This window comes from Electrophorus electricus, chromosome 16 (genome assembly GCF_041902795.1).
Source record: "Electrophorus electricus isolate QZ-2024a chromosome 16, ASM4190279v1, whole genome shotgun sequence".
In the NCBI taxonomy this organism is placed as follows: Eukaryota; Metazoa; Chordata; class Actinopteri; order Gymnotiformes; family Gymnotidae; genus Electrophorus; species Electrophorus electricus.
Window position 1 is genome coordinate 2650422 of NC_137512.1, and position 11743 is coordinate 2662164.

General features: G+C 39.7%; 1 protein-coding gene across 1 annotated transcript; it reads left to right on the forward strand.

Annotated features, from left to right (window-relative positions):
- Positions 1 to 3802: 3802 nt before the first annotated feature.
- LOC113569216 (signal-regulatory protein beta-2-like) lies at positions 3803 to 6061 on the forward strand. Its single transcript, XM_035532412.2, has 6 exons — positions 3803 to 3913; positions 4034 to 4384; positions 4605 to 4940; positions 5359 to 5475; positions 5651 to 5694; positions 5829 to 6061. Exons 1-6 carry the CDS (start codon positions 3856 to 3858, stop codon positions 5961 to 5963), a joined length of 1041 nt encoding a protein of 346 aa, XP_035388305.1. The 5' UTR covers positions 3803 to 3855; the 3' UTR covers positions 5964 to 6061.
- The last annotated feature ends 5682 nt before the right edge of the window (positions 6062 to 11743 follow it).

The window sequence follows — 11743 nt, forward strand, 5'->3', positions numbered from 1 at the left end:
TTTCTGCTCAAGCAGTTTTAAACTGTAAAAGGAGAAACTGTGAACACTGTAGTAGTGAGTGGTTATTAACATTGTGTAGTTAAACCTTAAACAACACTTAAAAGCAGAAATATTTACTCCTGAAATGTATCTCTTAAGTAACCTGTGTAGTTACTAAAAAAGACTGGAAAGATAAGACTTGGGTCATAAAAATCAAAAAATTGTAAAATTGCTCTTTGTCCCACTACAGTAAAACTTCAATATGGTGCTATGAAAATGAAGACCACCAATCAGGTAAACTGAACTTTCTGCAACAGCTGCATGTATATACAGCTGTGCATGACATAACATCACCTAAGAGTAGGAATCATAATCACAGTTGTAATGCAGCAGCAGTCCTGTGTTATCTTTTAATGTTGCTTCCACAGGACCATGATGCTGTGGAGTTGAATTATTCTGCCTTACATTTCATTGATGGGAAAACCAGACGAAGGCGGGAGAAGAGAGGACAGACTGAACACAGCGTGTACTCTGAAGTGTTGTACTCTGCTGCTTCAGATTAATTTGTCAGGTCTAAGTCAGCTATTTATTTTGGTGAGCATAGTTTATGAAAATTCTCTGTTTAGTATTTTTTATTATTGCAATAAATCACTAAATAGTATTTTTCAGCATTGCAGTCTCACTGTCATTTGGAAACCTTTCTAAGGAACAATCTTAATGCTGAGAAATGCAGTTTTCATTTTAGAAGATTCTAAAAATGGAACAGGTGTCTTTCCAGACTTTCCATCACCCAGAGTTATTTTCAGTGTTTTGATTTGTGTGAGAAATAACTAAACAATGTACAAATGCAAACATATTAAGGACCAAAAAATAATTTGAGCTTACAAAGTTCTCATAAGCAGAAATCTTGTGCAATGTTTTGTACCCCAATCATAATTTTGCACAACAGCATATGCTAATGTTATTAATGGCTGCTAACTAATAAGATAATTAATGCTGGTGACACTCAAAAATGGGTTAAACTGAACTATCTGAGGTCTGCATTTTATCTTACATCAGTCAGCCCTGTGGGTCCAGTAAAATACAATCTTGATGAGTGAAGTTCTGTGGAAGAATATTGGCATAGCAGTGTTAAGATGGTCACTCCTACCTGGGCTGTGGCCATTACTTTGAGACACACCTCACAATACCATAACTATCATTTCCTCTCATCTCCTCTCCATTCACAGAGCAGTGTGATTCACAGGAGCTGAATTATGCAGTAATGCACTTCTCTTATAGCAAAACCAAAATAAAGAAAAGAGGGTGATGTCAGTTGGAAACCAGCATGTACTCATATCTGACTGTTACTTCGATTACATCACTAAATCGAATGTCAGGTTTGTTCTTTCTTCAGTGTTAAAAACTAGTCCGCATTAATCTGGTTTCCTGTGTGTGTCTTTTTGTTTGTTTGTTTGTTTGTGTGTGTGTGTGTGTGTGTGTGTGTGTGTGTGTGTGTGTGTGTGTGTGTGTGTGTGTGTGTGGAAAGACGTATCAGTGGGATCTTAGAGACCAGTGTGGCTGAGATCAGTTTCAGCCTGTTGTGACTTGATATGATGCCACTCAATAGAAAACACCTAAAAAATTGACTGCTAACTCTCAGTGCAGGTTTTGAAACCCTAGACCATAACATTCTTACAGATAGACCCAAGTAGTGGGTTGGACTCTTAGAAACAGTTTATGCCTGAAACACAGAAATTACTTTGTTGATTAGGAAATAATGTTTCTGAAATAGTCCCGTGACTTATGGTGTCACCCAGGGCTCGATTCTTGGGCCACTCTTTTTTAGATTATACATGCCTCTTCTTGGCTAAATCTTGCAAGTTTTTGGGCTATCTTGCCACACCTATGCAGATAACACTCAGATTTACTTAGCCCTCTCCCAAACAACTATGGTTCCTTTGACTGTCTTTCTAAGTATCTTGTGTACATCGCTAACTGGATGGGCCAAAACATTCTGCAGCTAAATAAAGATTAAACTCAAAACCGTTAAACTGTACAGAGCTAGCTCACAATCTTGGTGTACTAATATACTCTAATCTCAGTTTAGAAGTCACAGAAAAATCAGTGACTAAATCAGCATTTTATCACATTAAAAACATCAACAAGATCAGAAAGTCCCTGACAAAGTCCTCAACCTTTTATCTCTGGGAAGGTTGATTATTGTAAAGGCCTTCTAATATGACTGCCAAAAAAGACAAACAGCTTAATTTGATTCAAAATGCTGCTGCCAGACTTCCCATAAGGAGCAAAAGAAGAGAACACATCACCCTGGTTCTTAGATCCTTACTCTGTCTACCAGTATACAACACAATTAACTTTAAGGTATTCTCAGTGGTCTATAAATAAATGCATTGTGTAAATCAAGGTAGTGTTTTCTTTTCTCTGTTCTTGGTTTTTGTGTTTCTGGGTTTGTTTTTGAGTTCATTCCTTTAATAAATAATACCTCCTCTAGCAACTGCGTCCTGCTTTCCTCTCAATATTCTGAATGTCACAGAATAACTAACCGACAAATAATGCAGCGTGAGGACCCTCGTGTGCTTGCTGAGGAAGTGTCTGCCTGCTGGGCTTGCTGAGGAAGTGTCTGCCTGCTGGGCTTGCTGAGGAAGTGTCTGCCTGCTAGGCTTGCTGATGAGGTGTCTGCCTGCTTGGTGTTGACCGCCTGCTCAGACACTGAACGCTGTAGTAAAACCCAGGCAGCATGTTGACTTATTAAGTCAGACCAAATCTTGGGTCAAGACGCCTTTGGGTTGAACGAATGTTGCATAACCTGAACATAAGGACTGGTATTGTGGACCCTTATGGACCTGCACAAGGCAGTACAGAATCCAGTCAGTGTATCCCCCATTCACCAGGCAAAGGGGTTGGTTAGCAAGGCTCCACCCAACCTGAGAGTCTCCCTGCACCAGCAAGGGTATCACCAACGTAACCGGAGGACATGTCCACCAAATCCTGGTCCTCCCATGGTCCCGTCTACCTTTGCCACACTGTCCATGGTCCTGACTGCTTCTGCCCCACTGCACATGGTCACAGCACTCTGTAGGGGAGCTTTCATAGATTTTTGAGGTAGAGGCTGTTTGCCCTTGGCTTTAGCTCTCTCATGATCCACCAGGCCTCACCAATACCACATGTGGGAGGGTCTGAGGGTCTGAGGGAGCATGCAGAGGTTTTATTGCCTTTGTTTTCCCAAGAAACTTCGCAGCCTCCTGTTCCCAACATGGAAGATGCTGTCCTGCCTCTTGTTAGTGTTGGAGTTCCGTTTGTTTTCTCACTTTGCCATGTTATGCCCAATGAGTTCTGTAGTGTTTTGCTTTCTCCATTCTTGGTATTGGTTTTCTCTTTGTGTTTTTTGTGTTTGCTTTTGAGTTTTTCTATTGATTATTCTAACTGCATCCTTCTCTCCTCTGAGTGTGAGCAATATTAGAGCAGTATGCTTCAATATTCCATGTCTTCTAAGAAGCACTTTCAATTGTCACTGTTTATGTCTTGTATCATATTTCCAGTGGATCCAGTACTTTCACATTTTTAAACAGTCTAGATGACAGAAAGATTAAAAATCTGAAAGATGCCAAATACAGTGCAACATACTAAAAGCATAAACATATTCAAAATATTCACATTTTTGTGACATTCTAAACATAAATTTAACTTCCACTCCAGTAGCTTTTTTTTTCTGAAGTAACACCGCCTATAAGATTTCATTGGTTGTTTTAGCACCAATACCACTGAACCAGTTTTTAAAAGGGGCCAGAAAATGTCTGTGGTCAAATTAGGTAAAGTCAAATGGACTGAAAGGATCTCATAACTTCTTTTCCAACAATACTCCAGAGAAAGAGCATGTCTTTTATGAGGACTACCCAATTCTGGATTCTCATTGTAACCTTTTGCAAAACCTGTAAGTTTTACTTTTGTAACAGAATAGTTGAAGATGTTACTTTTTCTAATTTAACTACCAATTATTTCAGTTTTACTGTCTACTGTAATACATTTGATTTTACTTAAACAAAATTTACAGATCATTGCCAGACTGTGGGACTTCATCAGAAACCAGCTCTAGTCTCTGCTGTGCCTGGTGAAGCCATTACACTTAACTGCACTTTTGAAAAGCACATGAGTGGAGAGCGAATGCTCTGGTATAAGCAAAAATCTGGACGGACATTTCAAGAGGTTGGATTAAAGTTCTCACACACAAATTCCATCATTTTTCCTGAGTTCAACAAATCAGGAATCAAAGTGGAAACAACTGAGAGCAGCATTTCACTCCATTTTCCAAATGTTTCTAAAGAAGATGAAGGCATGTACTTCTGTGGAATTATTCTAGCGGATATAATGAAGTTTTCCAGTGGGACCTTCTTGGTTGTGACAGGTAATTGCTTTTCTTTCAACTGTTCAAAATAGTACTGATGCTGTTAGTTCTAACACAGCAGTATCTACAAATATAGCTATTAGTTTCTGCTTGTGCTATTTCAAAGTATTGTTTCAGTAATAATACCCTATGCACTATAAAGATGGAATGTTTCTGTGATTTCTTTCCTCAAATTCTTTATGGGTATCAAATGCTTACAACTTTTAATTATTTCAAAAAGGCAATCCAGGACTAACCATATCGGTGGTCCAAAGTCCAGTGTTGGGGACTGTTTCCCCAGGAGAGTCAGTGTCTCTGCAGTGCACCGTCCTCTCTGAGAGGAGAACAGCAGAACTCCGAGTGCTCTGGTTCAGAGCTGCTACACGAGACATCCATCCTGAAATAATTTACACTCATCACAACAGCAGCCATCAGTGTGAGATCAGCTCTTCTCCACACAGCTGTGTGTACAACTTCTCCAAGAGTGTCCTCAGCCTCTCTGATACTGGCACTTACTACTGCGCTGTGGTCACCTGTGGCAAGATCCTTCTTGGAAATGGAACGACAGTATATATGTGTAAGTTATATTAATCTATTAATTAATCTATTAATGAGATGATTATCTAGTATTATTTGGACCACCAACCTAAATAGTGCTAAACATTACAGTATCTTGTATGTATCATTATACTGTTTGGTAGCTGACACATTAAAATCCAGCCTACTGATCTATGTATTGTGTATGCGTATTACAGGTGCAGACAGTATTACTTCTGGCTTTATATATGTAGAATGCAGATAATTTTGTTGTTTGTAAATTTATTAAATGCATTTATTTATTTCCATATGTAAATATAGTAACTAATGATTGTGATTATTGGTGACACTTGATGATTGTGATGGTGAGGTCGGCAGCACATAGAGCTTCCTGCATGAACATTTGTGATCTTATACGTGTGCATCTGCTTACAGTTTTGTTCATTTTTATACCAAAGCCAGTCCTCTGGATCCTGTAGTGATCTTCCTGGGAGCAGCTCTGGGAGTGTGTGTGCTTGTCATTTCTGCTCAAGCAGTTTTAAACTGTAAAAGGAGAAACTGTGAACACTGTAGTGGTGAGTGTTTATTAACGTTGTGTAGTTAAACCTTAAACAACACTTAAAAGCAGAAATATTTACTCCTGAAGTGTATTTCTTAAGTAACCAGTGTAGTTACTAAAACAGACTGGAAAGATAAGACTTGGGTCATAAAATTCAAAAAGTTGTAAACTTGCTCTTTGTCCCACTACAGTGAGACTTCAACATGGTGTTATGAAAATGAAGACCACCAGTCAGGTAAACTGAACTCTCTGCAACAGTTGCATGTATATACAGCTGTGCATGACATAACATCACCTAAGAGTAGGAATCATAATCACAGTTGTAATGCAGCAGCAGTACTGTGTTATCTTTTAATTTTGCTTCCACAGGACCATGATGCTGTGGAGTTGAATTATTCTGCCTTACATTTCATTGATGGGAAAACCAGACGAAGGCGGGAGAAGAGAGGACAGACTGAACACAGCGTGTACTCTGAAGTGTTGTACTCTGCTGCTACAGATTAATTTGTGAGGGCTAAGTCAGCTATTTAATTTGGTGAGCATAGTTTATGAAAATTCTCTGTTTAGTATTTTTTATTATTGCAATAAATCACTAAATAGTATTTTTCAGCATTGCAGTCTCACTGTCATTTGGCAACCTTTCTAAGGGAGAATCTTAATGATGAGAAATTCAGTTTTCATTTTGGAAGATTCTAAAAATGGAACTGGGGTCTTTCCAGACTTTCCATCACCCAGATGGGTGTTTTGAAACGTTTGAGAAGTAACTGAACAGTGTTTAAATGCAAACTTTTTAATGACCAAAAAATAATTATTTGATCACATATGAGCTTCTAAAGTTCTCATAAGCAAGAAATCTTTTGCAGTGTTTTGTACCCCAATCATAATTTTGCACAACAGCATTCACTAATGTTATAATTGGCTGCTCGCTAATAAGACTAATAATGCTGGTGACACTCAAAAATGGGTTAAACTGAACTATCTGAGGTCTGTGTTTTCGCTTACATCAGTAAGCCCTGTGGGTCCAGTAAAATACAGTCTCGATGAGTGAAGTTGTGTGGAGGAATATTGGCATAGCAGTGTTAAGATGGTCACTCCTACCTGGGCTGTGGCCATTACTTTGAGACACACCTATAACATCAGTGATGTGAGCTCACAATACCATAACTTTCGTTTCCTCTCATTTCCTCTCCATTCACAGAGCAGTGTGATTCAGAGGAGCTGAAATATGCGCATATCACTAACTGGATGGGCCAAAACATTCTGCAGCTAAATAAAGATTAGACTCAAAACCCCTACACTCTAGAGAGCTAGCTGACAATCTTGGTGTACTAATATACCCTAATCTCAGTTTTAGAAGTCACAGAAAAATCAGTTACTAAATCAGCATTTTAACACCTTAATTTCCTGATAAAGCCAAATCTAGAGAAACGGATCCATCCTTTTATCTCTAGCAGGGTTGATTATTGTATAGACCTTCTAATATGACTCTAATATGACTACCAAAAAAGACAAACAGCTTAACTGGTTTCAAAATGCAGCTGCCAGAGTTCCCATAGGGAGCAAAAGAAGAGAACACATCACCCTGGTTCTTAGATTCTTACTCTGTCTACCAGTATACAACACAATTTACTTTAAGGTATTCTCACTGGTGTATAAATAAATGAACTGTGTAAATCAAGGTAGTGTTTTGTTTTCTCCATTCTTGGTTTTTGTGTTTTTGTGTTTGTTTTTGAGTTCATTCCTTAAATATATAATACCTCCTGTCCTAACTGCATCCTGCTCTCCTCTCAACATTTCTAATGTCAAAGAATAACTAACCTACCAAGAATGCAGCATGAGGACCTTGGTGTGCTTGTTGATGAAGTGTCTGCCTGCTAGGCTTGCTAAGGAAGTGACTGCCTCCTAGGCTTGCTGAGGAAGTGACTACCTGCTAGGCTTGCTGATGAAGTGTCTGCCTGCTGGACTTGCTGTGGAGGTGTCTGCCTGCTAGGCTTGCTAAGGAAGTGACTGCCTGCTAGGCTTGCTGAGAATGTGTCTGCCTGCTTGATGTTGATGACCTGCTCAGACAGTGAACACTGTAGTAAAACCCAGACAGCATGTTGGCTTATTAAGTTGGACCAAATCTTGGGTCAAGACGCCTTTGGTTTGAATGAATATTGCATAGCCTGAACATAAGGACTGGTGTTGCGGCCCTTATGGACCTGCACAAGTCAGTACAGTATCCAGTCAGTGTATCCCCCATTCACCAGGCAAAGGGGTTGGTGAGCAAGGCTCCACCGGACCTGAGAGTCTCCCTGCACCAGCAAGGGTATCACCAATGCAAATGGCGGACATGTCCACCAAATGATGGTTCTCCTGTGGTCCTATGGACCTTTGCCACACTGCCCATGGTCCTGACCACCTCTGCCCTGCTGCCCATGGTCGCAGCCCTCTGTGCAGGGGGGGCTTTCATGGATTGTTGAGGTGGGTCTGGATCCACACAGGCCTCACCAATACCATGTGTGGGAGGGTCTGAGGGTCTGAGGGAGCATTCAAATATTTTCTTGCCTGTGTTTTCCCAAGAAGCTTCGCAGCCTCCTGTTCCCAACAGGGAAGATGCTGCCCAGCCTCTTGTTAGTGTTGGTGTTCCGTGTGTTTTCTTACTTTTCCATGTTATGCCCAATGAGTTCTGTAGTGTTTTGTTTTCTCCATTCTTGGTATTGTTTTTCTCAATGTGTTTTTTGTGTTTGCCTTTCAGTTTTTCTATTAATTCTTCTAACTGTATCCTTCTCTCCTCTGAGTGTGAGCAATATTATAGCAATATACTTCATTATTCCAAATCTTCTAAGAAGCACTTTGAATTGTCACTGTAAAGTTTTGTAAAGTTGTAAATATCCATTTTTAACATCCATGCACTCGTATCTCTGCTTCTGATCCTTCTGCACACTATACTGAAAAATGAATGTACAGCTATAAGGGGTTAATGACTGGTCCTAAGAAATATAGATGCACTGCAGAGAGTCAATATTTGTTATGAGTGGTTTCACAGTGAACCTCTCATGTAATATAGTCTGAAGGAATTTTAGGATCTAGAAATCTGATTGTGCTCTGTTAATTCCTTTTCTGCTTGTACGTTTCATAGATATTTATAATAATCTCACCCTCAGGCAACACTGTATTAATAAATCTTATCTTGTTTTCAAATGTGGAGGAACTGCCCATGTCACAAAAATTATTATTATTAGTATTATTATTATTTTTTAATTTCATAGATCTTTTGAATTGTCTGTTGGTTATTCTATTTGGTGGGTGGGTGGTGGGTGTTGTGGACCTAGGAGGAAGGTTATGAACCAAAGAAAAAAACACCTCGCTGACACCTCGTTGGGCAACAGACTACAGAAGTACAGTGCAAGGTGAGATACAGTCAAAACTAGAAAGCAGAGTGCATGCTTGGACGGTAATAAAACTAGCAAAGTCCCAACATTGCAATGCTAGTAATGGTAACAAGGTTAACCAAATGACAGATGTAACAGAGTTGACATGAATAAACAAAGCTAAACAAAATGCGCCAATAATACTGACAAGTGGACAAGTGAGCAGAGGTGAAGAGCTGAGGGTCTAAGGACGGACACTCACGGCCCCTAACGGAGCCCTCCAGACTGCCGTTAAAGGTGGAGCTCTTCCTTTTTGTTGATAACTCTGTGTGCCCATTGGCCAGGTGATCTGGGTCATGTCATCTCATGTGATGTCATCATGAGTGATGCTTTAATCCACCTATGAGTAAGGATAGATGGAGATATGAGAAAAGAGAAAGAAGAAAAAGAAATACATGTGTAGGCATGGAGATGTTACAGTAGTGCACTGGTTTTGGCAACCCAGCAGTAAAATTTAACCAGGGCCTACTGATAGTGGACTGCTTATAATCCACACCATGTCTTCACATATGTGAATAAACAGGCTGTACAAATACACCAAGCTGACAGAGGAAATGGAAGAAAAGCTGTATTCTGACTAGAACATGGGTACAGTAATGACAAACCATGACTTTCTTGAATGCAGACAAGAAAAAAAGGGGACAGACTAGTGTACAAAGAAGCCACACAAAGGCTAGTAAAGGGGATTAAAGAGACTAAAAGAAAATACTTATAGATTGAAAACCAATGTACTGTTAAGTACACAAGAAAACTACATAGAGGCCTCCAGGACATCACTGACTACAACCTACCTCCTAAACCCTCAGGATTTTTTAAAGACAAGAGTCTGTTTATAATGCCATTACCCTGGGCCTGAACTACATGTTAAAGCATGCTGACAGTCCAGGCATACATGCAATAGTTCCATTTCTACATTTAAACTCTGAAACTCATCTGTCCATGCCAGGCTTCCTGACAGACATGAAGACAGCTGGTGTGGCTCAGAAAACACACATCAGGTCTGCTGATCCTCAATACTGATGTACCTGCACTTTGTGTTTTCTGGCCCCTTCTCTTTTCAGTCCCTATACCAACAACTGCACCCTCAGCAGTGTTTCGCCCGAGAACCAGATGTGATGCGTCTGCCTACCTAAAGGAGGTCAAGTAGTGTGTTGGTGTGTTGTGTGATGATGCAGCTCCAACAACCTTCTGCTCAACACCCTAAAGTCCTTACGTTGGTAAGTAAGGTGGATGTAGGCTTTAGATAGATGGCCCCCTACCCATGCCTCCTTAAAATGAATGATTCTGTGGTTTCTACCCATGGAGTTCCAGGACTCCACTACATCCAGTGACCCGAGGAGAGCAGAGCAAAGCATGCCTCTTACTAAAGCAGCTGAAACAAATCGAACCTTACGACTGCAAAGTGGATTAATCAGGAGAGCAGAGTCTTCAAACATACTTGTAAAATTGTAACTGACCCCTCTCCCACTGGGCACTGACATGAAAAAATATCATGCCATCAAATAAACCTCCTATGTTCAAGTGTGACTCCAGCGACTGGGACATACATTTATTTACAGATGCACATGGAACGATAACGGCAATCACAAGCATTACAAATGTTAATACGAACATGAAACAGTTGACAGTGATCAAACACGAGCACAGTTAACAATATCGAAAACTTGTAACAATAACATGGATCATTACCATGAAACATCAACACATTACATCCACACGCTACATCAACAATAACCAACACTTTGCACACTTTGTCATGGGCTTATATACATTTAGACAGACGAGGTGTAGGTGTGTGCAGGTGTGGTGATGAATAGAACAGCCCTCCCACTGTACATGGCAGGCCCAACCACGTGACTCGGGGGAGGCGAGCATTCCGTGACATCAAGACAAGCCTTCTACTAGAGTAGCTTTTTTCACTTTTCACCACTGACTTCTGGTGGCCAAGCTGTGTTACAAAAATGCAGGAGGAAAGAGGTCTCATGACATGTGGAGACCAATGACGTGAGTCCAACAAGCAAAGACTATTTAGTGCTTTTAACATCTAACCACTTCCAAGCAGTCTGACCAAGTGTCAATCTAAGAATGACTGCACTCTGGATTTTTATTATACCTGTCTACAAAATATGTAAGTTCTGAAGACATGTTTACTTAAAAGCTTTCTAGAAGCTGTTCTTTAGAGTAATTGCTATTAGATATTTAGCTATTTGAACTTTTAATTTTTCCCATTGTGCTCATCTAACTCTGGATCAATCTGTGGGGTCTTACCAACCATCATTTGTCTCAGTGACGGCAGGAGAAGCTGTTACGCTTAACTGCACATTTTCAGACAATGACCACAACAGTTTAATGGTTTGGTACAAACAAAGATTGGGAGAGATGCCTCAGGAGGTGGTAAATATATTAACAAATGAGGCTAAAGTCACACCTGAGTTCCACAGTTCTGGAATCAAACTGGAGAGAATCTCGAATGGCATTTCACTTACAATTCCTCATATGAAAATCAGTGATGAAGGAATGTAGTTCTATGGAATGTCTACCTGGAAAAAAGTTACATTTTCCATTGGAACATTCTTAACTGTGAAAGGTAATAAAACAACACAAACCCCTAATTCAATGTGTTTAAAGCCATGCAGATAGGAATTTTAACTGGAGAATTTTCTATTATTCTTAGAAAAATGTGATTTTACAAAAGACATTTTAATTTTGATGATATTAGTTCTGCAATAAGACTGTTTTGCTTATTATTTTTATCTACATTTTGTTATATATAAAATATTAATCTTCAGTAAATATATGCAGAGTTGATGGCATGCTCTGATGTACCTTAATGGTCCAAATATGTATAAAATTATTTACATCCTTTCAACT